This window comes from Gigantopelta aegis, chromosome 3 (assembly GCF_016097555.1).
Source record: "Gigantopelta aegis isolate Gae_Host chromosome 3, Gae_host_genome, whole genome shotgun sequence".
In the NCBI taxonomy this organism is placed as follows: Eukaryota; Metazoa; Mollusca; class Gastropoda; order Neomphalida; family Peltospiridae; genus Gigantopelta; species Gigantopelta aegis.
The window spans coordinates 76,904,763-76,931,052 of NC_054701.1; the positions used below are offsets into that span (position 1 = coordinate 76,904,763).

The 26,290-nt window shown below is 41.4% G+C and overlaps 2 protein-coding genes across 2 annotated transcripts; both read right to left on the reverse strand.

The window, feature by feature from the left end:
• Positions 1 to 1,990: 1,990 nt before the first annotated feature.
• Positions 1,991 to 11,102, reverse strand: LOC121369097 (fizzy-related protein homolog). Its single transcript, XM_041493949.1, has 2 exons — positions 10,946 to 11,102; positions 1,991 to 6,990 (listed from the first exon to the last, which is right to left on the reverse strand). Exon 2 carries the CDS (start codon positions 6,988 to 6,990, stop codon positions 5,536 to 5,538), a length of 1,455 nt encoding a protein of 484 aa, XP_041349883.1. The 5' UTR covers positions 10,946 to 11,102; the 3' UTR covers positions 1,991 to 5,535.
• Positions 11,103 to 23,310: 12,208 nt separating this feature from the next.
• On the reverse strand, positions 23,311 to 24,171 carry LOC121368842 (protein CLN8-like). The gene has a single exon (XM_041493590.1). It carries the CDS (start codon positions 24,169 to 24,171, stop codon positions 23,311 to 23,313), a length of 861 nt encoding a protein of 286 aa, XP_041349524.1.
• Positions 24,172 to 26,290: the final 2,119 nt, after the last annotated feature.

Sequence of the window (26,290 nt, forward strand, 5' to 3'; positions counted from 1 at the left end):
GCATTCGGTTTCGCATCAAACAACTTCATATATTTATCATCAAACACCGCATTGTGTGCAGGTTGTCTTGGCATTGATTTAATCTTTGTAGCATACTGCAGAGAAAGCTTTGCACGTCTAGCACCCAAACTAGGTTCGTGTGCATCGACGTACAAGCTCTCCACAGGAGATGTTTTGAAAGCACCAAGACAAAGCCTAAGTCCCTGGTTGTGTATAGGATCTAGCATTTGCAAGTAAGACTTACGTGCTGACCCATACACAATGCACCCATAATCAAGCTTAGACCGAACTAAAGATCTATAAAGTCGGAGCATAACCTTTCGATCTGCTCCCCATTCAGTCTTGCCAATAACCTTTAAGATATTGAGAGCCTTTAAGCCCTTCTTTTTCACATACTGTAAATGAGGAACAAAATATAGCCTCCTGTCAAAAATAACCCCCAGAAATTTGGTCTCCTCCACAACTGGAACTGGAGTTTTGTCCAGAAACAGCTGAGGATCTAAATGGTGACCTCTTTTCTGGCAGATATGCATACAGACGGTTTTTGACTTTGAGAATCGAAAGCCATTGTCAGTTGCCCATTGTTGAAGTTTATTCAAACAAAGCTGCAACTGACGTTCAATGATACTCATATTGGACGATCTGTAGCAAATCTGAAAATCGTCGACATATAACGCCCACCGCCCTAGTCTACATGTCAGGACCATCAAATATATGATATCCAATAGCCGGTGATTAATAAATCAACATACTCTACTGGCGATATTATACAAAAACAATTTTAACCTTCTTTTTTTTTGGGGGGGGGGGGGGGGGGGGGGAAGAAGAGTTGAAAAATACAAAGTATTAAAACCTCACAATCCTCAAAATGTCACATGACAAAAATCACTCCTAAAATTTAATTTAAAGCGATGTGTGGTTTGATAAAATGTGTGGTGCATTTCACATCCCTCAAAATGAAAGGAATAGTGTATGTTTAACGACACCTCAGCAATTTGGCGACAGACGTGTTTCTGTCAACATTTCACCAACGGGGCGGGACGTAGCCCAGTGGTACAGCGCTTGCTCGATGTGCGGTCGGTCTGGGATCGATCCCCGTCGGTGGGCCGATTGGGCTATTTCTCGTTCCAGCCAGTGCACCACGACTGGTATATCAAAGGCTGTGGTATGTACTACCCTGTCTGTAGGATAGTGCATATAAAAGATCCCTTGCTGCTAATCGAAAAGAGTAGCCCATGAAGTGGCGACAGCGGGTTTCCTCTCTCATTATCTGTGTGGTCCTTAACCATATGTTTGACGCCATATAACCGTAAATAAAATGTGTTGAGTGCGTCGTTAAATAAAACATTTCTTTCTTTCTTTCTTACATTTCACCAAGAGAGGAAACCGACAATCATTCCTAATGATAAAACAGCAAGCTCTTATATTCACGTTCCCATAGGCAAGTTAGTACATACCAAAGTTTTTGATATTGCATTTGGGGCATGGTTTGGAAATGGGAAAAATGTTCATTGGGGGCATTCAATCGTGTGACACATCAGACGAACGTTTTGTTTAACAACACCACTAGAGCACATTGATTTATCAATCATCGGCTATTGGATGTCAAACATTTGGTAATTTTGACAGTTTCAGAGGAAACCTGCAACAAATTTTCATTACATTAGTAGCAACGGCCCTTTTATATGCACCATCCAAGTCAGGATAGCACATACCACAGGTGTTGAGTTACCAGTCGTGATGCACTGGCTGGAACGAGAAATAACCTAATGGTCAACCAACAAGAATTGATCCTATATTGACTGCACATAAGGCGAATGCTTTGCCACAGGTCTACACATCAGACGAGTCACGGAGTGCTCTACCATCGAGGTACATCCTGCAAATTGAATTTAAACAAACGCCGACACTACTGCACCACTAATTAAAGAAGAAAATATTATTTTAGTCTTACAACACAAGCTGCGTATACTCATCACAACACAATAAATATTGGTGAACTGACTTTATTACTTACACACATAACAACATCACATCACAGGACGAGACACACATAGCAAGGTTAACTATATGTGAAGCACTTAACACATAAACAGTTGGGATTACCAGATGGTGCAACGACAAAAATAATATGGGGAACAAATTTACTAGGTCAACATAACTGGGGTTTTTTTTTAATCATCAATACCATAATTACGCCATCTTTAAACAAAATTTGTTTGATGTAACCCATCACATTGACTGTAGTTAGAGATGTTGGTTTTATTCATGTTAAATTATAAATTTAAAAACATAACCTTTACAGGTCTGTACGTCTGCTTTTTTTGGTTCTCTCTGCTTTTAGCTTTTGCATTTATGTGATTGATGTTATAAATATTGTATTGCAGTGTTCGACAAATGTTTGAGAAAAGCACTAGCCCTCACAGCAGCTTTGGTTAGTGCGCTATACATTATAGTAATACAGTTGACAATTTCCACTAGCTCAGACCAAAAATTAACTAGCCAGGGCAGAGGGCTAGTGGATTTGTCATATTGGAAAAATAAAATGAAGAGAAAAAAACAGTGTGTTGGGTTACAGAAAGCAAAATTACTTGTTAAGACTTGACTGTATGTTGAATTAAACAACTGTCAGTCACTGCTTGTGATGAATACGTGTACAGAAGTTTAACATCTTGAGGGATTCCTTGGGTGTTCATACCACACGCACATACAATATGAACAAAGGCCGTCCAGAGTTGAAGCATAAAGACAATTGCATCCAATCACTAAATTATACCACTTGCTTGAGAATATAAAATCAAATATAACCATATACTGTTGCACTCGGAAATCAGTAACGATATTAAATAATAAATGACCCTGCAAGTTAACAACGCCTGATACAAGGGGAAGCCATACCTTGCAACTGCTTTCTGATCATAAAATAAAATAATGAGACAACAGTTAATTATTCACTTGAAAAAAGGGGAGAAGTAAAAACAATAGGAAAATTAAATTTAAAATGCCATAAGATGTTACACAACTGCAACAAGATAAAACGAAAATGATCACTAATGGTTGATTACATTAGTTTAAACCAGTGCTAAATATATATACACCTGTAATGTACCTACACCACACGTGTGTATATATATATATATATATATATATATATATATATATATATATCTCCAAATATATCTCCAAATCTTGATAACTAAAAGATTTGAACTCAATAAATTACCTGTTTATTTTTTAAGAGATTCACTATTAAAAGTCATAGCATTGTTTATGGTTCAGCAGTTTATTATTAATATTAAACAGTAATATCGAACTATGCACAACTCAGTACAGTACATGTATGTACTGAACAATGTACGTTCAAAACAAATTACACAATCATCCCAAGTATCCAATGCACACTTACCTCACAGTCAGAAACCTATACATTTTTGGTCGTTTCATCAATGATTATGCCAGCAGTATAACACTGCAATTTTGGGTCACAAAATTAAAATACTGGTAAATACATTGTACATGAACATTATGTTTCTATTACAATGTTAAGACACCCACCCCAGGTAAAAACAAGTTCCATGCTTGCCAATTTGTAAAATTGTGGAGTGTACAATGACATTTTATTTCAGGGCTAGCTCTGGGTGAGCAAAACAATTCGCCACATTGGCTATTAAATTTCAAAAATTGTCAGTTATTTTCTTTAAAAATGTCAATTATTACATGAAATTATTTCGCCAAACTAAAATAAAATTTGCTAACTACTTTCTTAATTCACAATTGGCGACTTTGGCGAGTGCCAGAGCTTAGACCTGAATTTTATTATTATTATTATTTTTTTTTTTTTTTTACAAAATGTGCCACTAAACAGTAGAAAAGAATAATGTATAATCTTTAAGAAAAAAAGTTAATCCAAATATAGGATATAATCAATTTAAGACCTTTGGGCATGCATTCAGCACACCTCCCCCACACTACACTAAACACAGTACAAGTCCGTCACTTGTAGTTCAAGTCTTCACTTATTGTATCAAACATTTCACAATTATTACTCTTGCATGATTTTATAGCTCTTTTTTTTTTAAAAAGGGGGGGGGGGGGGGGGAGAGGAGTGCATTAAAAAATATTGTAATATGTATCAATTTTATTTGCATAAAAATAATTTTAAAAACCCAAGATGTCTTGGTGCTCAAGGAAGCTTAATAACATGCATGTTCATAGATGTTTACAATGATTGCAAATTGCCCCTAAATGTACTTCTAGCATTAATGCCATACTTTTTCACTATGCATTTAAACAAAATACACCGCTGTCTTTAAGAACTACACTATAACATGTACATGAATCAATGCAACATTCTGAAACCATGAGGGAATATTACTACTCTTACCCAGTTTACTTTCTCTAGCTTATTCAACAGTCATTGTATTTTACGACAAGCTATGTGATTTAGCCGAAAATGCACAGTGACACTGTATATTTTTTTAACAAGCCATATCTTCAAAAGTACTCAAAATAGAGTGCTGAAATTTTACATAATTCTGGACATTCTACACTGGTCAACGGATTATTAGCAAATTTCTAAATGAAATCTGAAGTGTTCCCTTGGGAGCCACTTGATGAACTGGCATTGAATGACTTATGTGTGCCTTGGTTCTAACATTTACAGAACTTATGTATGTACATATACAAATAAAGGGTGAGAATGTAACATCATGTCATGCAAAAACTGGAAAGTTATTATGCTCATGGGCCAATTAAAATTGGTAAACATTTCAAAAACACTGGTTACCTGTACATATCCAGCTAGAAAATATGTAAAACAATTTTTTTTAAATGTCCAGAACCTGTTAGAAAATATTTTAGAAACTGAAGTAAACTTTTCCAAACATGCAGTCATGCCGCCAAGTAAAACATAAAATAGCAATTATTCTTAGCTAAAAAACATGTTCACCAATATGGCAGCAAAAAACAGTACGATTTCAGGGTCATATGTATACGTAGCCCAGGGTGGGCAGAAGACGTCGCCAAAACTCCAATATGGTCAGAAATCTACAATTTTCCCCAACAAAATATTAATCATTACAGGAAATTATTTTGTGAAATCAAAAATAAAATTTGCCAGTTATTTTTAAGTCACATTTGGCGAGTGGCAGAGCTAGCCCTGAATTTGAGTATCGTGCTTATTATGATGTCGAACACTCTACAACCGTACATGAACTTGTGTAACCTAGCATCTATATTACAAGTCCCAATTTGGTTTGGTTTTGCCACACACAATCCCCAATTCCTAATTAGTCCATACACGAAAAACAACCATATACATTTAAACAAACATAAAAAAAAAAAAAAATGGGGACAAACAAAAAACCAATGAAGACTTTTTGTAATAATAATAAATGTACATCTACGATGCTTTACCAGCATACAGTTTGACCCATCTGTGAAAACAACAAAAAACTATCAGTATTAATTACCCCATGCCCATGATCTTGTACATTATATGTAATCCCGAATTAAGACGCTAAACACTACTGATGCCTATCGAATACGGGTGAAAAGATTCAGAACAGACTTGGACTCTTTCGTGGAGCGCGTCTTGCTGAAAACGTTCCAGAATCGCAGCGTCTCATCCCCAGCACCCGTCACTATGGCCTCCCCGTCCGGCGACATCGCCAGATACAGAACCCTGTACGAGTGACCTGTCAGCTTGGCTATCTGCACCAGCGACGGGTACTTCCACACAAGGATCTGGTTCTGCGAGTAGCCGTGCGTGCTGACCAGTTCGTTGGAGTGTTTTGACCACGCCAGATTGCACACCTGCGACCCGGTGTCCACACACTGCAGGGGCTGGCCGGTCAGCGTGTTCCAGAAGCGGATGCACCGGTCGGCCGTGCCCCCACCGCTGGCGAGAAGTCCGTGTTGGTGGGGTGACCATGCGATCGCCTTCACCGCGGCCAGGTGCTCCGAGTATGTCTGCATGGGGTTCACGCTGGTCATGTTCCACACGAAGAGTCTGTTGTCGTTGCCACCTGAAGCCATGTGCTGGTGGTCGGGAGACCACTTCAAACCGCAGACCTCTTGGCGGTGGCCTCCCAGCCGCCTCTCCGGAGCCAGGCTGGGAGTGCGAATGTCCCGCTGAAGGATGAGTCTGTCGCGGCTTCCGGAAGACAGGATGTCGCCGTTCCAAGCCAGGGCGCCGACACGTGCGGTGTGACCCTCCAGAGTGTTTATTTTTTTGTTCACGGCAACATCCCAGATTTGAACGTATCCCTTGTGTGTTCCCACTGCAACCAAATTACCACTGACACGATCCGACCAGGATACGGATGTAACAGAGTCCCCATCTTGCGACAGATCACAGAGTCTGGTCACCTGGCTGGTGCAGGCACTCCAGAGATAGACCGAGGTGCCCAGCCCCACCGACAGTACGTTCTGTGACGACCAGTCAACGAGATTGAGGTAAAAGTCGTCCTGAAGTTCTGGAGCGTCCAATACCTTAAAGGGAATCTTGGAGATCTTGCGCACCGCTTTCCTCGGTGACCGCAACAGCTTCTGGCTCTTGCTGCCGACTGGGGACAGAGAGTAGGGTGAAGCGTCACAGGCGTCGGGGTTCCTCCTTGGAACGGTGTATCGAAAGAAATTCTTACTCTCCTTCAACACAAGAGGACTTCCTTCGTCGGACTGCTGATCTTTGAGGTCATCAATGCCAGCAGAAAGCAGCTCGTTTTTCAGCAGACACGAGTAAGCAAACCCGTCTTTCGTAGTGTCATTATTGGGTTCTTTAGCCTTTCGAACCTGTCCTGGAAAAGTAGCTGGATTTTCCGGAGCCACGTTGAAGTTGATGTGCCACGATGCTCCAGCTCTGCTCGGAATGAAGCGGTCTCCATATTTCTCCTTCACAGGAGAGGCAACCGGACTGGATAAGGGGGACGAAAACGGAGATAACTGTCCATTCTGCTGCCGTAGTAGACGCCTTTCATAATCTGGATCCATCTATATTAAAGTAGAATAAAATATCATTAATCAGTTTGTTTTGTTTAACGACACCACTAGAGCACATTAATTTATTAATATTCGGCCATTGGATGTCAAACATTTGGTAATTTTTAGATATAGCCCCAGCGAGGAAACCTATCTTTTCCATTAGTAGCAGGGATCTTTTATATGCACCAACCCACAGACAAGTTAGCATATACTACGACCTTTAATATACCAGTCGTGGTACACTTAGTGGAATGAGAAATAGTCCAATGGGCCCACCACCGAGGATCGATCCTAGACCAACTGTGCATCAAGCAAGCCCTTTACCACTGGGCTACGTTCCACACGTCAACTATTACTGCAACAAAGTTTAAATATAAATAATTCCATAGCAGGGTTTTCGATCTTACTACTTTGGGTGCAATATGTTGTTAGGTGGGTTTTTGTTGTTTGTTGGCTATGATTTTTTTTTTGTCCCGAGTACAGAGAGGAAACACACTCAACAAATTTTATTTACAGTTATATGGCATCAGACATATGGTTAAGGACCACACAGATTTTGAGAGAAAACCCGATGTCGCCATTTCATGGGCTACTCTTTCCGATTAGCAGCAAGGGATCTTTTATTTGCACTTCCCACAGGCAGGATAGCACAAACCATGGCCTTTGTTGAACCAGTTATGGATCACTGGTCGGTGAGTGCAGAGGTTTTTTTAAGTGCAATAACAGTGGTGCCGAGTTATGGATGTAAGTCAGAAATACATTTGAAATTTATTATAGAGAAACTAGTTATGAAATATATTTACTAAACGAAATTTCATTTCGCATAAATTTGGCAGCTTAAACCTGTACATAATGTGTATACAACAAAATTACATAACAAGCCTCACATGAGGTCAAAATCATAGAACGGTCACTTTTCTGTCAAATTAGCAAGTAACCCTGGAATTGCACATATATTTAGGCTTATTAGCCAGTAAATGGCAGCAAAAACTAACTTGGTGTTAGTGAGAAGTATGTTGGCATATTCAGCTACGGTTAGATTGATTTAGTTTTAAACCCATTTAGCCTGTCATAAGTGCATGTACCATGTATTACTAACATGCACTGCGGCGCACGAGATCTCGTCCCACCGTCGCAGGAAAATTGTGTTCTCTTTACTATGAACAGCATTTCATAGAATTTCTAATTTCCAATGAATCGAAACTGACGTTAAAGGGACATTCCTGACTTTGCTGCAATTTTAAAGATGTTATCGACTGACAAAGACTTTTTAACAATTGTAATCACTTATCAAATATATTTTTCTGCATAAAATATTAGTGGCTGTATATTAAACTTGTTTCTGATCGTTCTAATATTTGTACTAGGTTAGGTTAAATTTCATTTTATTTCCTAAATAGGTTTTTTAGTACGTACGAAATTATTTGAAGACAAAATCCAGTTTTGGCATCTTACAAATATTAAGACGACCAGAAACACATTGAATATACAAACACTAATATTCTAAACACGAAAATACATTTAATATATAAGTTTAATTGTAGAAATATTTTATTAGTCAGAAACATCTTACAATGCAGCCAACTCAGGAATGTCCCTTTAATATTTTTTTGTTAAATTATATTTTCGGTTTTAGAATGTTTGACAAATATCATCTACTGATCAATATTATACTTATTTAAGCCTACATTGAAATTGGTTAAATATATTTTTTTAAATCTTCCACAAAAGGTCAAAACCGTTTTTCATGGGTCGGTTGGGTTAGGACAAACCAACCTAATTTTTACTTTCCCCTAGTAGCTTTTAAGTTAGTCCTAGCACAAAAAAAGTATATTTTTGTATTTATGATAGGAGAAAAACTACAAAAATCGCTCATCTTAGATTATTATTTGAATATTGTTGCCCATTAGCCTTTTCATTTGTATCTGAACTACCGAAGAAAATCGTTCATGTAAACACTAAAACCAGACGAACGACACATTGGTTGTCTGAAAAATTCAAATCCCCAGTTCTACTGGCGTCCCGCTAATTGAAGAAAAACAAACTGGCCACTGGGTTTGCAGTTGACCTCGATAATGTAAATAAGTGAGCATTGCGAAACTATAGCGATGTGGTGCGCCTTTTATGTACCAAACAGAACTGGATCATCTATTCTAAATGCTTAAATAATAAAATTATTCCAGACACTGCAGCTTTAATTTTGAAACGTGTATTGTAATAAAAAACAAACACAACCCTTGCTAAATCAATTTATTAAAATATGACATACACAGCGAAGAAAATAGTACGTTTAATAAGGGACTTTAAAATAATGAAGTGGAAATTAGAAGCTTTCCAGATGGTTCGTCCACGGACGATTCGTCCACTCACGTCGGACAATTCGTCCACTCGATGACTGCATTTTTTCAAACATATTAAGAGTTCATTTCTTTGACATTGTAATCGTTTCTTAACATTATTTTGTGGTATACTATAACCAAAAAAATAAAATAGAGTTAAAATTCAACATTAATATCCAGTTTTTATTAACTGTTTGTATTCATTATCATGCGGACGATTCGTCCACTCGCTAGTACATTATTTCACGTCACGATGGAGTAAATAGGATTGGGATAGGGAACTCTATTTACGTGCCCATATCCACAGAGGTTCAGGCACGCCCACCCCGGACTTAGCCTCTGACTTCGCCAGTGACCAATTCCGGGGCAGGAGGGGTAAATAGGAAATGCAAGCCTCTGCTTTGGAAGACTTTATTACCATGCCATGTTCTCCTTCAATGGCGTAAATTCCATCCACTGTACCCTCCCTCGTCACATGTTATCCCCATATATACCTAATAACCTCTAATTACTTCACATTATCACAATAGAGGACACCTGGGCCCCGTTTTACGAAGCAATCTTTGTGCAAAGATCACCTTAAATGCATTATGTAGCTATGCACTTAAGGTGATCTTAATTCTAAGATTGCTTCGTAAAACGGAGCCCCGTACACTTAACTGGTAAAGCAACCAGAAACCAAACAAGTTGAAAGGGAAGGGCTAAAGATTATCTTTACTGGGCATATTGTACTAAAAACATCCTACGACATAGAAACAAACAATAACCGAATAAATAGAAACGCCAAAGAATTATGTCTGCAGAGCATTGTTACAAAAACATCTACCAAGCGTAATCTAATGCAATATAATTTATTTTCACCTTTGTAAATTTATGACAGAGCAAAAAAATAAAAATACGGGGTAAATATATCTAATAATTTATTTAGCCCCCACGTACATGTAGTACACATTATTTAGTCCGTGGACGAAATAAAAACCCAGTGGGCAGATCGTCCGGAACTGATTTTTTGTAGTGGACGAATCATCTCGAGTTCCTCAGTGGACAAATCGTCCAGTGGACGAATCGACTGCATCCCAATTAGAACATGATGAAACATTGACATGCAGCATCGATTGAGGTTTCGCGGGAAATCCCCGTTTCATTCAGACTATTGTTTGGTGCCAACAAGTACTCCCCTGTAACAGAACCAATGGGGTAGTGTGCTGAAATGTAAATGGCAGCTTTCAAGTTAGTCCCAGCATACCAAATGATGATGATAATTTAGTATTTATAATAAGAATTTGGAGAAAAGCTACTAAAATCGATCATCTTAGATTCTCCGTTGCCGGTTAACCTTTTCATTTGTATCTGAACCATTGGAGAGAATCGTTTGTGCAAACACTAAACCACACAAACGACATATCGTTTGTCTGAAAATTTTTATTTTATGCCCTGGGCCTAGATGGAGACGTGTTTAAAAACACTGGAGTAGTTGGAAATCGAAAGGCATTCATTTACCAGTTTTGTACTGTTTGGGTTCGAAAATCGTTTGATTTATATTGTATTATTATTTATTTATTTTATTATTATTTTATCCCCATATTTCGAAATAACGGTCCTTTATTTACCAAAGACATACAAACCTGATGTCACTCTTTTTAAGTATATTATGTTGCTTAAAAGACTGAGAAGGGATAGCTTAGATAATTTTACTTAAATAAAGGTAAAAAAGACATTTCCTTGACCACGAAACTGATTAAAAACATCGAAACAAAAGATATGACCCAAAGATGGCGTCAGAAAACGTTGTACTAGAATTTAACACAATGCTACGCAGCAGAATATAGGGTCACTTTACACCAGTCTATTTTGTACCACGCTGTCTCGCCCCTGTTTATCTGAATACCGGTTATCGCTTCATTTGGCCGTTCCCATTTTGTTAATACTATTGCCATCCAGGCTAGACCTATAATCACGAGGGAGACATTAAGAAGGGATAAAGACAGTGAGGGGGTGGTGGTGGTGGTGGTGGTGGTGGTGGTGGTGGTGTGTGTGTGTGTGTGTGTGTGTGTCTGTGTGTGTGTGTACGGGACAGCTTATATTGTGCATATTCGTACCCAGTGAGTGGTTCAGCGCGATCGGTGTGGGGTCGATCCCCGTCGGTGGACCCATTGGGCTATTTCTTTTTTCAGCTAGTGCACCACGACTGGTATATCAAAGGCCGTGGTATATACTACCCGGTCTGTGGGATGGTGCATATACAAGATCCCTTGCTACTAATCGAAAATAATAGCCCATGCAGTGGCGACAGCGGGTTTCCTCTCTCAATACCTGTGTGATCCTTAACCATACGTCTGACGCCATATAACCGTAAATAAAATGTGTTGAGTGCGTCGTTAAATAAAATATTTCTTTCTTTCTTTCTTGTTCTGACGTGCTATATGGAACCGTATATCGTTGTAAAGACCAACTCGAGCTGTTTAGACAAAGCACCTGACAATGAGTCATGGCTAGTGGCTACACGCCATCACGGCTCGTATCATGACTTCCTATGGCATCAGTCTTGTGCAGAGATTCGGTATTGCAAGGAGGTAAGCTGGGGGTGGGGACGAACCTCCCCGCCGAGGAAAAAACGATTGCTTACAGTGTAATATTAGGCTATTTATATAGGTGTCCAGGGAAAATGCGTTCAGACCAAGCTACGCCCCTGTATTGAATATGTATGCTAATGGAAGATTCGTAATGGTCATGTGGGGTGGGGTTTTTTTTTTTTTTTTTTATATATATATATAACATTTAAATTTGTTTTATATTGGTTTGGTTTATTACTGAAAAGTATATTAATGCATACTGTTGCTAATATTCTCGAGAACCCCCCCCCCCTACCCCCCACTTCTTTTTGAGAGTGAAAACCCTTTCATTGTCAACGGCGATCTGAGGCAGATTCAAATGGGAACGAATCGCTAGGAATAATGCCTGTTTTTAAAACAAGACGGCATTACGCTTGTCAGTAACCAGTCGACGAATGTAATTATAGTTCATCGGTTAGCTCGCGTGTCCTCTGCTAACGTTATTCTATCATACCTGTCTCACATATAATAAAATAACGCTAGAGGACACTCGAGCTATGCATCCGTATGCTGGGTCATTCGAAAATAATATAATAATAAGTGTCTCAAAAATGTTTAAGTTTGTCGATACCACTAGATCACATTGATTTATTAATCATCGGCCAATGGATGTAAAAAAAGAGGTAGTTTTTACATATAATTTTAAGAGGAAACCCGCTACATTTTTCGATCATTAGCAAGGGACTTTTATATGCATGATCCCACAATCAGGATAGCACATACCAAGGCCTTCGATATACCAGTTGTGGTGCACTGGCTGGAACGAGAAATAGTTCAATTGGTCAACAGACGAGGTCGATGCTAGACAGACCGCACATCAGGCGAGCGCTTTACCACTGGGCTACGTCCCGCCCCAAGATGTGCAACAAAATATGCCGTGTCTAGAACCGGGCCATATCTAGCCAAAATAACTGGGGGTGGGGCAAACATCAGACCTCGCCGTGTAGATCGTTTTAGGGGAGTGATTAATTTCTCCCCTAAGATTATAATTATGGGTAGCACGAGTATCCTCTAAAGTTCTGTAGAATCCCTGCTCGAGGACACTCGACCTAGCTTATGGGGAGACATTTAAGACATTGCCATATTGATACCACAAATATACATTCACATGTTTGCTAAGAGGAGTTTAAAATGTATCTCCTTGGGGAGTGGTGGGGAGCGATAGTGACAGCTCCCGTTAACTAACAGTTTAATACCAAAAATATACATTCGTATGTTTGCTAAGGGGAATTAAAATGTATCTCCAGAGTGATAACTCCCGTTAAACAACATTTTAAGACTGAAAATATACATTTACATGTTTGCTAAGGGGAGTTTAAAATGTCTCTCCTTTGGGATTGGTGGGGAGCGATAGTGATAGCTCCCGAGAAACAACATTTTAATAGAGAGTCTTCTTCAGCTACAAATGGGCGGGATGTAGCCCAGTGGTAAAGCGCTCGCTTGATGCGCGGTCGGTTTGGGATCGATCTCCGTCGGTGGACCCATTGGGCTATTTTTCGTTCCAGCCAGTGCTCCACAACTGGTGTAACAAAGGCCGTGGTATGTACTATCCTGTCTGTGGGATGGTGCATATAAAAGATCCCTTGCTGCTAATCGAAAAGAGTAGCTCATAAAGTAGCGACAGCGGGTTTCCTCTCTCAATACATGTGTGGTCCTTAACCATATGTCAGACGCGATATAACCGTAAATAAAATGTGTTGAGTGCGTCGTTAAATAAAACATTTCTTTCTTTTTTTCTTCAGCTACAACACACAAAGACTTGAGTGCACTCATAATTGCTCTCGGTAGATGCAGTTCTGTTTACGCCCCCTTCAAATATACATGCTCCTACACGCCTCAAAATGTTTAGAAGGTATGCATATTTATGTTTCTGTGAGAAAGTACAAATAAAATATCACTTGCATTCGCGGACCTGGGGAGGGTGTGTGTGTGTGTGTGGGGGGGGGGGGGCTAAATTTTATTTTAATTTTAAAAACTTTACGTTCGAAAATCCGGGGAATCCCTTCGGGAACGTTTGTGGCCTTCGACCATGTAATGTCATTGCCCCCCAAATGAATTTTCCGGATCCGCCACTGACTTGCTTTTGTTTTGGTAAGAAGGAAGCAAGAAAATGTTTTATTTAATGACGCACTCAACACATTTTATTTATGGTTATATGGCGTCAGACATATAGTTAAGAACCACACAGATATTGAGAGGAAAAAAAAAAAAAAAGTTTTATTTAACGAAGCACTCAACACATTTTATTTACGGTTATATGGCGTCAGACATATGGTTAAGGACCACACATATTTTGAGAGGAAACCTGCTGTCGCCACTACATGGGCTACTCTTTCCGATTAGCAGCAAGGGATCTTTTATATGAACCATCCCATAGACAGGGTAGTACATACCCCGGCTTTGATATGCCAGTCGTGGTGCACTGATTGAAACGAGAAATAGCCCAATGGGCTCACCGACGGGGATCGATCCCAGACCGACCGCGCATCGAGGAGTAGGCTATGATGGCAGAGGGCTCTTACTTTCTCTTCATCGGGGAGAGGGATTTATCAGTTAAGCGCTCGCCTGAGGTTCTGGCGTCGCAGGATCAAACCACCTCAGTGGATCCGTTCAACCAAATGGTTTTTTTCTCGTTCTAACTAGTGCACTACAACTGGTCAAACCGGTTATGCCATCGGTCTACAGGCTGGTAGGTACTGGGTTCGGATCCCAGTCAAGGCTTGGGATTTTTAATCCAGATACCGACTCCAAACCCTGAGTGAGTACTCCACAAGGCTCAATGGGTAGGTGTAATCCACTTACACCGACCAGTGATCCATAACTGGTTCAACAAAGGCCATGATTTGTGCTATCCTGCCTGTGGGAAGTGCAAATAAAAGATCCCTTGCTGCTAATCGGAAAGAGTAGCCCATGTAGTGGCGACAGCGGGTTTCCTCTCAAAATCTGTGTGGTCCTTAACCATATGTCTGACGCTATATAACCGTAAATAAAATGTGTTGAGTGCGTCGTTAAATAAAATATTTCTTTCTTTCTTTCAATAAAATTTTACTAAATAATAGTAACAATCAGATATGTCACCTAAAGAGGGAGATAGAGCTTAAAAACACAAACATTGAGGGGTTGGTGTAGGGCCAGGATATTCATATTTACGAAATAGACTTAACTGCAACATTTGCCCCAAAATATTCACTAGCCATCGGGCATGGCAACAGTAGTTATTTACTAGCCCAAGATTTCTTTCTTTGTTTCACAACTAATCAAAGACCGTGGTATGTGCTTTCCTGTCTGTGGGGAAAATGCATATAAAAGATCCCTTGCTGCTAAAGGAAATATGTAGCGGGTTTCCTCTGATGACTACGAGTCATAATTACCAACTGTTTGACATCCAATAGCCGATGATTAATCAATCAATGTGCTCTAGTGGTGTCATTAAACAAAACAAAATAACAAACAAACTTTATCGATCAAATATCGAAATAGCCATATGTTAGACACCAAATAGCCGAAAGTGTAGGCCTACTGAGGTGTCATTAAATAAACATTAAATTGTTGTCCTTTCATGGGCAAAACTCTCTTGAGATGGGGCTATAATTAAAGTTTATTTTCTTTAATAACACCACAAGAGCACATTGAATTATTAATTACCAGCTATTGGATGTCAAACATTTGGTAATTCTGACATTTAGTCTCAAAGGAAACCCGATAAATTTTTTCATTTGTTGCAAGGGATCTTTTATACGCAATTTTCCACAGGTAGGACAGCACATACCGCGGTATTTGATATACCAGTCATGGAGTACTGATTGAGACGGGAGTTCGATCATATATGATCAAAGCATCTTAGAGGTGAGCGCTCTTTCGACTTGACTAGTTGCCATCCAGATAATAACAGATTACCAGTAAAGCCGCTGCCACGACATGGGCTGGGCTATTTACACTTTTTCTTAACCTAGCTACCATCAGAGGCCATTTAGCATAGACTAAGTGTTATAGATATAAGACAAAACTCCTGTCAAGATGCGGATTTAGCTTACTGATAAAAGCGTTCGACTGAGGTGCAACGGGTTGCTGTATCGATCGCCCTCGATGGACTAGATTTTCTCCCGTATCAAACAGTGCCTGGCGATTTTACTGTTTGTGGGAAAGTGCAAGCCCTTGGGTGTGTGTGTGCGGAGGTGCTTGTGAAGGAAGGAAATGGGAAACCCGCTGTCGTCACTTCATGGGCTACTCTTTTTGATTAGCAGCAATGGATCTTTTTATATACACCATCCCAGACGGGATAGCACATATCACAGCCTTTAATATACCAGTCGTGGTGCACTTGCGGGAGCGAGAAATAGCCCAATGGGCTCACCGACGTGGATCGATCCTAAACCGACAGCGCATCAAGCCCCTTGGTGCTTGGGGTGCGTAAACCACCTAAAAAAATATTTTTTTTAAAATTTATCATTATGCAACACTGTTGATTCTTATGCCCCTAAAATCAGACGCGTGTGTATGAAAATATACAGTGGGGGTTGGGGTGGGGAGAGGTGGGGTGGGGAGATATCTAGACTGTGAGGATCGATGTACCTAGTGGCGTGTTCGGGTCATGCTCCCCTGGAAAATATACAGTGTGGGGGTGGGGGGGGGGGGGGGGGGGGGGGGGGAGATGTCTAGACTGTGAGGATCGATGTACCTAGTGGCGTGTTCGGGTCATGCTCCCCTGGAAAATACACAGTGGGGGTTGGGGTGGGGAGAGGTGGGGGTGGGGAGATGTCTAGACTGTGAGGATCGATGTACCTAGTGGCGTGTTCGGGTCATGCTCCCCTGGAAAATACACAGTGGGGGTTGGGGTGTGGAGAGGTGGGGTTGAGGAGATGTCTACACTGTGAGGATCGATGTACCTAGTGGCGTGTTCGGGTCATGCTCCCCTGGAAAATACACAGTGGGGTTGGGGTGGGGAGAGGTGGGGGTGGGGAGATGTCTAGACTGTGAGGATCGATGTACCTAGTGCCGAGTTCGGGTCATGCTCCCCTGGAAAATACACAGTGGTGGTTGGGGTGGGGAGAGGTGGGGGTGGGGAGATGTCTAGACTGTGAGGATCGATGTACCTAGTGGCGTGTTCGGGTCATGCTCCCCTGGAAAATACACAGTGGGGGTTGGGGTGGGGAGAGATGGGGGTGGGGAGATGTCTAGACTGTGAGGATCGATGTACCTAGTGGCGTGTTCGGGTCATGCTCCCCTGGAAAATACACAGTGGGGGTTGGGGTGGGGAGAGGTGGGGGTGGGGAGATGTCTAGACTGTGAGGATCGATGTACCTAGTGGCGTGTTCGGGTCATGCTCCCCTGGAAAATACACAGTGGGGGTTGGGGTGGGGAGAGGTGGGGTTGGGGAAATGTCTAGACTGTGAGGATCGATGTACCTAGTGGCGTGTTCGGGTCATGCTCCCCTGGAAAATACACAGTGGGGGTTGGGGTGGGGAGAGGTGGGGTTGGGGAGATGTCTAGACTGTGAGGATCGATGTACCTAGTGGCGTGTTCGGGTCATGCTCCCCTGGAAAATACACAGTGGGGGTTGGGGTGGGGAGAGGTGGGGGTGGGGAGATGTCTAGACTGTGAGGATCGATGTACCTAGTGGCGTGTTCGGGTCATGCTCCCCTGGAAAATACACAGTGGGGGTTGGGGTGGGGAGAGGTTGGGGTGGGGAGATGTCTAGACTGTGAGGATCGATGTACCTAGTGGCGTGTTCGGGTCATGCTCCCCTGGAAAATACACAGTGGGGGCTGGGGTGGGGAGAGGTGGGGGTGGGGAGATGTCTAGACTGTGAGGATCGATGTACCTAGTGGCGTGTTCGGGTCATGCTCCCCTGGAAAATACACAGTGGGGGTTGGGGTGTGGAGAGGTGGGGTTGGGGAGATGTCTACACTGTGAGGATCGATGTACCTAGTGGCGTGTTCGGGTCATGCTCCCCTGGAAAATACACAGTGGGGTTGGGGTGGGGAGAGGTGGGGGTGGGGAGATGTCTAGACTGTGAGGATCGATGTACCTAGTGGCGTGTTCGGGTCATGCTCCCCTGGAAAATACACAGTGGGGGTTGGGGTGGGGAGAGGTGGGGGTGGGGAGATGTCTATACTGTGAGGATCGATGTACCTAGTGGCGTGTTCGGGTCATGCTCCCCTGGAAAATACACAGTGGGGGTTGGGGTGGGGAGAGATGGGGGTGGGGAGATGTCTAAACTGTGAGGATCGATGTACCTAGTGGCGTGTTCGGGTCATGCTCCCCTGGAAAATACACAGTGGGGGTTGGGGTGGGGAGAGGTGGGGGTGGGGAGATGTCTAGACTGTGAGGATCGATGTACCTAGTGGCGTGTTCGGGTCATGCTCCCCTGGAAAATACACAGTGGGGGTTGGGGTGGGGAGAGGTGGGGTTGGGGAGATGTCTAGACTGAGGATCGATGTACCTAGTGGCGTGTTCGGGTCATGCTCCCCTGGAAAATACACAGTGGGGGTTGGGGTGGGGAGAGGTGGGGGTGGGGAGATATCTAGACTGTGAGGATCGATGTACCTAGAGGCGTGTTCGGGTCATGCTCCCCTGGAAAATACACAGTGGGGGTTGGGGTGGGGAGAGGTGGGGGTGGGGAGATGTCTAGACTGTGAGGATCGATGTACCTAGTGGCGTGTTCGGGTCATGCTCCCCTGGAAAATACACAGTGGGGGTTGGGGTGGGGAGAGGTGGGGGTGGGGAGATGTCTAGACTGTGAGGATCGATGTACCTAGTGGCGTGTTCGGGTCATGCTCCCCTGGAAAATACACAGTGGGGGTTGGGGTGGGGAGAGGTGGGGTTGGAGAGATGTCTAGACTGTGAGGATCGATGTACCTAGTGGCGTGTTCGGGTCATGCTCCCCTGGAAAATACACAGTGGGGGTTGGGGTGGGGAGAGGTGGGGGTGGGGAGATGTCTAGACTGTGAGGATCGATGTACCTAGTGGCGTGTTCGGGTCATGTTCCCCTGGAAAATACACAGTGGGGGTTGGGGTGGGGAGAGGTGGGGTTGGGGAGATGTCTAGACTGTGAGGATCGATGTACCTAGTGGCGTGTTCGGGTCATGCTCCCCTGGAAAATACACAGTGGGGGTTGGGGGGGGGGGGGGGGGGGGGGGTGGGGAGATGTCTAGACTGTGAGGATCGATGTACCTAGTGGCGTGTTCGGGTCATGCTCCCCTGGAAAATACACAGTGGGGGTTGGGGTGGGGAGAGGTGGGGGTGGGGAGATGTCTAGACTGTGAGGATCGATGTACCTAGTGGCGTGTTCGGGTCATGCTCCCCTGGAAAATATATTCAAAAGTTAAAGTTTGTTTTGTTTAACGACACCACTGGAGCACAATGGTTAATTAATAAGAGGGTATTGGGTGTGAAACAGTTGATAATTCCGATTCGTTGACTTCTGAGAAAACCCGCTACATTTATTCTAATGCAGCAAGGGATATATGCACTAAGTATATGCACTTTCCTACAGACAGGAAAGCATATACCACGGTCTTTGACCAGTTGTGGTGCACTGGTTAGAACGAGCAAAAAGCCCCAATCAGCTAAATGGATCGACCGAGGTGGTTCGATCGTGCGACGCAAGCACCTCAAGCGAGCACTCAAACGATGATGCTAAATCCCGCCCCTAATATGTTACAAAACCAACAACAAAACTTTGATGTGACCAGCAAAGGTCGACCCCCACCCCTACTACAAATATACTTTCTGGAAAGGCCCTGACTTTTCAAAGTGCTATAAAGTGTTAACTGTGTAAGTAATCCAAAGAGAGAAGTTTACATAACTATGTCAGAACTGCCAGGTTAATTAGCCGTTTATTAAACATATACTCAACATGAATGGTTTCAACCTAGATGAGAATGATATTTCAATTAAGTAACATATAAAGAAAGAAAGAAATGTTTTATCTAACGACGCATTCAACACATTTTATTTACAGTTATATGGCGTCAGACATATGGTTAAGGAACACACAGATATTGAGAGAGGAAACACGCTGTCGCCACTTCATGGGCTACTCTTTCCGATTAGCAGCAAGGGACCTTTTATATGCACCATCCCACAGACAGGGTAGTACATACCACGGCCTTTGATATACTGTCTGGAACGAGAAATAGCCCAATGGGTCCACCAACGGGGATCGATCCCACACCGACCGCGCATCTAGCGAGCGCTGTACCACTGGGCTACATCCCGCCCCTAGGTTATATGGCGTCAGACATATGGTTACGAACCACACAGATATTGAGAGAGGAAACCCTCTGTCGCCAATTCATGGGGTACTCTTTTCGATTAGCAGCAAGGGATCTTTTATATGCACCATCCCACAGACAGGGTAGTACATACTACGGCCTTTGATAGACCAATCGTGGTGCACTGTCTGTAACGAGAAATAGCCCAGTGGGCCCACCAACAGGGATCGATCCCACACCGACCGCGCATCGAGCGAGCGCTGTACCACTGGGCTACGTCCTGCCCCTAAGTAACCTATAATGTAAACAAATAGTTCAGACGCTTGCCTACCGCACCATATTGTAATTTCAGTGTTTGTAATTAGCATGGAAACAATGAACTGGAGCAAATAAATAACACTAAAATAAATAACAAAACCAGTTAATTTGTTGTTAGTAAAACAATGTTTAATAAATATAAGTGAAAAACAAAAGTATCACAATTCATGTTTTTAAATGGATAAAGCTTAGCATTGTAAGCATCAGAACAGTTAACAGGGCTAGGTTTCAACAGGGAATGTTCATGTTACCGCAAAGAGGAATAATAAAAAGCAAAATGAAACTTTAAAGATGACTTAAACAGCTTTACTAGTGCAACTCTCCCCATACCCACCCCCACCCCCAAACGCTCCCTGTCTTCTCCAGTATTCCTCGTTTGACTCTCCCCATCTTTGTCTATTTCTTTCTTTTTCTCTTCACCACAGGTTTTCTCTCTCTCTTTCTTTCTTTCTTTCTCTTTGTTTTCTTTTTACTCTCTCTCCCTTAGCTTCACAGTGCTTAAAGTTGAAAGTTTGTTTTGTTTAACGACACTACTAGTGCACAATGGTTTATTAATCATCGGCTATTGGATGTCAAACATTTGGTAATTTTCGACGTTTAGTCTTAAAAAGGAAAACCCTAAATTTTTCCATTAGTAGCAAGGGATCTTTTATGTGCACCATCACACAGACAGGATAGCAAATATCACGGTCTTTCATATACCAGTCGTGGTGCACTGGCTGGAAGGAGAAATAACCCAATGGGCCCACTGACGGGGGCCCATTCTAGACAGACCGCGCATCATGCGAGCGCTTTACCACTGGGATACGTCTCGCCCCTCATGCTTAAAGCAACAGACACACTGTTTGTACATGATATCATACAACACACCTACACTAATCTAATTATAATAATATATATTCTACTTAGAATTAAGTGGTTTATTTGTAAGTAATGTATTCTAATTGCAGTAAAAAAAACCCCAAAACCCCTTAAAATATAAGCTTCTACTTTGAAAATGTGTTCTACGAAAGAAAATATACATTGAATAAAGTATTCTACTTGCATGTCCTACTTGTAAGGAAAATATACTCGTACACTGAATAAAGTATTCTACTTGCATGTCCTACTTGTAAGGAAAATATACTCGTACACTGAATAAAGTATTCTACTTGCATGTCCTACTTGTAAGGAAAATATACCCGTACACTGAATAAAGTTTTCTACGTGTAATAAAACAAATCTACTTGCAGATTAAGTATTCTCCTTGCAACAAAAGTATTGTTGACCCAATGTTCTTGTAAATAAAATTATTTAACGTTTAATATCTTTTCTCTGGTGAAAGTCTTTCAAACCATCTCCATTTTAATTTTAAATCAAACTAATTTTAAATCAAAAGAATTTTAATGTTAAAGAACAATGCAATCGCTTTGTTTGGTGACAAATTCATCCAGCTATTATGAATGCAGTTTATTGAGAAAAGCTCCAATAACTGACTCACCCAAGTGCTCTTGTTATGGAATGTCCTGTTAAACAAACAAATAAACAAAGAAATCCCTGTCCTGATAATACCCCACAGAATAGTCGATTTTGTAGTTCAAAGGAACTAATTCCAGAGTTAAAAAACCGTTCAAAGTAACACTTAAAATTACCATTGAACATGGTTAATGTTACATTTCAGATGCCAACAACACATTTTAGGCCTTTTAATTAAAACGCCCCACCCCTCCGACAATTTTCAAGTACATAAACAGCTCATACTAAATAGTCTTTAAAGGGACATATCCTAGTTTCAACCCGTGAAAATTAACACTAAGTTTAGTTAGTCTACAAACCTGTAACACATTTGGATAATGTTATAATTGAGTGAAACACGTGTCTGTGACTTTGAAATGGTGAAATACCCTCTAAAATACACTAAAACTCGACTCCATAACTGTTACTTCTAAGACGCACGTGCGTTTTTAAAAATATGAAAAATTAATTTTGTGATATTAAAAAACACCAGGAACTCTAAAAACACTTCGAATGTACGGACATTGATTATATAAACAATAAAATCAAAGTAAGGTATGATTTAAGTTATCAACAACGGTTATAATAGTAAAAAAATATACGTTAGTGTTTGAAAACTAGGGTATGTCCCTTTAAATTAAAACGCCCCACCCCTCCGACAAGTTTCAAGTCATATAAAAAACTATAAATAAGACAAAACAAAACAACTCCATAAACACCTCATACTAAATTATCTTTAAAACAGTTAAAAAGTGGAGTTTAAAAATGGCTGATTTTGAGACTTGTGTGTCAGAAAATCATATTTAGGCTATCTAATTAAAACGTTTTCTCCTGGGAACATGCCTACTCATAAATAGTTTTATAACAATAACGACACCCGTTCTAGGGATTCTATCAGGGTATTGTTCAGTTAATTGTATCTAGTTGTACTACAAATATGACATTTCAAGCCTATAGTTACTCTTTCCTTGTGTCTGTATGTCAACCAGAAGAAAAGTTAGTCCAGATGAAACGAAGGTAAAACGTTAGCAGATGTCCACAAATGTCTCTGTATATATGAGGATGGAGCTCTCAAGGTATCATTCGAGAAATGGACTGTTTTTGCTTTGTTCTTGCGTTCAGCTATTTCTGGAGTTCGAATGTTCTTTTCGAAATTCAAATCATATGGAATGACCAACTGCACTGTCTTCTTAACAGTCCACAAGTTATCGTTCAAGAAATAATGTAATAAACTATTCACGATTGTTTTTGCGTTCGACGATTTCTGGTGTTGGAATATCCTTTTCGAAATTCCAATCATATGGAATGCCCAACTGCACTGTCTTATCGTTCAAGAAATAATGTTGTAAACTATTCACGCTTGTTGTTGCGCTCGGCGATGTCTGGCTTAGGAATGATTTTTTCAAAGTTGAAGTCATACGGAGTGACCATTTGCACGGTCTTCTTGTACGTCCAAAATGGTGTCAGCACACACGCAATGGCCGGTGTAATGATGCAGATGATGATCAAAATAGCTGGAGGCATAGAACTCCACAGATAGGGCCAGTTTTGATAAATAATATAAATTATGTAAATCTCGACGATATTTCTGCAGTGGAATATGTGAACGAGCACAAACTGATTGATTTTCCATATTAAGGATCGTTCCATTCGGCATTTCAGCAGCATCCAACTGGCGGCGGACAATGGCGTGCTGCTTTCCAGAAGTAGACCTTTGACGAAGATCGGATGCGATACGTCTGACATCAGCACGAGATAACTGTATATCAGACAGATACAGTGATGGAGATGCAATAGGAAGTTGAACGAACCGAAGATGACGTCAAAGAGCGCTAGAGCGAAGGATTCGAAGACGAAGAAACCAGTTGTCATGGTTACCGCAAAATGAGACGTCTGCGACCTCCCAAACACGATGTCGCAGTCGAGGTGTTTGGCGACGAATACTCCCCACGCTCCGATAACGGTGAAGAAGATGCCGTAGAAGGCTCTGACGATGGCCAGGTTCCAGAAGACCTTCTCTCTCAGGATCAGCTGTCTGTATTTCTCGATGAGGGACGACAGACAAGCAGACGACACGTAGATGAAGACACAAAGAAGCAAGGAATAAAACGAAAAAAGCACTTTTGTCGACGTGTCTCTAAAATCGGTTTTCATTAGATCAGGTAAAACCCATTCCAGCATTTCACGAGTCTTGTTTTCCGCACAATTCATCTTTATGAGAAGTCAACCACAGCAAATGTAAAACAAATATTTTTTTCTTCTGGTATTGTTTTAGCAAACACCTTTTGTCACCGACGTCGCAATATTTGAATATCAAAATCGTCTTTTTGTTTCTTCATTCAGCAAGTTTAACCCATGCCACACTTAATATGCCTTTAACTGTAACGCCTTTAAGATCACAACTGCCTGGGTTTGCAGAAATTGGCGGTGTTTGCACAAATATATACCCAACTGATCTGAAAGGAATCACGCACCCCATTTATATGGAAGTCGGGCGAGAATAAATCATGTGTTTAGATAGTTTAGGACGTTATCTCTTGTATGTACAACATTCTAACGCTGCGTAAAACTGATTTTCTATTATAGTAACTGCATTACACCTGAATCGATAAATCCTACGTCAGCGGTAGTCATGTGGTGACATACGACGAAATGTGCTGATATAACTGGCTCAGATATGTGAACTTAACAGATATGCATACCTTTGTACCCGTATAGGTTAAATTACTTAAGATTTTTTCAGGATAGTCGGATGTTTGACTATTCATTTTAAATTTAACGTTTTCGTGATGAGAGAGAGAGAGAGAGAGAGAGAGAGAGAGAGAGAGAGAGAGAGAGAGAGAGAGAGAGAGAGAGAGAGAGAGAGACACACACACACAGACAGACAGACAGTGATAACTAGTCATTTTGAATTTAAAGTTTTCGTGACGAGAAAGAGAGAGAGAGAGACAGAGACAGAGGAAGGGAGGTTATATTATATATCTTCAGACCCACAAGTGAACGTCACTTTATTACGATAAACATGCACCACCTAAACCCTAGAGAGAAAATAAAAGTGCTGACACAGCGATACGACACTTTTAATTTGACAGACGGATAAATGGACAGAAAGTTTGTTTTGTTTAACAACACCACTGGATTACATTAATTAATTAATCATCGGCTATTTGATATTAAACATTTGGTCATTCTAACTCGAAGACTTCTGACGAAACCAGCTACGTTACTTCAATATGCACTCTGTCTCCAACGACAGGACAGCACATACCACAACCTTTGGTACACCAGTCAACAGACGGACAGAAGACAAGTAGAATGCTAAATGATTAAACTCTGTAAACTATTGTCATAGTGGCAAACTTGGTATATTCAAGTTAAACAAGACTCGCAATAGAACACTCAAGCATGAATGACACTAATTACAGTTTAAACATTAAACCTGCTAAGAAGGATAACTAAACATTAACTAAAACTTGCCAACATCATCAATCAGCTGAACCAGCTAATAAATGGGATACAGAATATAATTTACAATACGTCTTAATGGCGAATCCGACGATAAGCAATATAACACGTAACAAACATGCCAGAAGCTTCTTAAACTATAACGGCATAAAGAAATAGCAGGCAATTAAAACCTATAACAATCAAATATTCACTTATTTGCATACGTAACCGATTTAAGTCGGGTCCCATATAAACAGGGTACAGCTCGGATCCAGACGTCTTAATCGCTGAGCTACTCTCGGTCTACCAATAATATTCAAACCTATTCGTAGCTCGTAACTCTTTCCATTAGATCGACCGTTCCAAATTGCGCCCAACTTCCTTCATCAAAAACGCGCACCCTTTCTCTTTGGACGTAATCCCTACGGGACATTCCAAATTCCATAGCACCAACCTCCTCCCCCCTGCTACCGACCGCGGTCGGGCTGCTGGTGCTCCCTTGCACCTGTCAGCGCAGGAGGTCCCTCTTCCCCCCAACCTTTCCCGTCTTGGACAGAGAAACCGACCGAGGCCGGTACCTGTGCCCAAGATAGGCGTGCGCTACAACAGCTTGCTCTGAATGTGCACGCTAATCATCGGACTGAGAAATAAACGGTTGATCCTCGGTGACTCATCGGACTGAGAAATAAACGGTTGACCCACAGTGACTCATCGGACTGAGAAATAAACGGTTGACCCACAGTGACTCATCTCTTGTTCTTTTTAGGTAAGCCATTTTAACTACTTGTATTTGATGTGATTATATTGATATATGTTTGCTTCAATATTATGTTCTTATATTAGAATACTTACTTAAATCTAATATACTAAAAGGCAAAAGTTA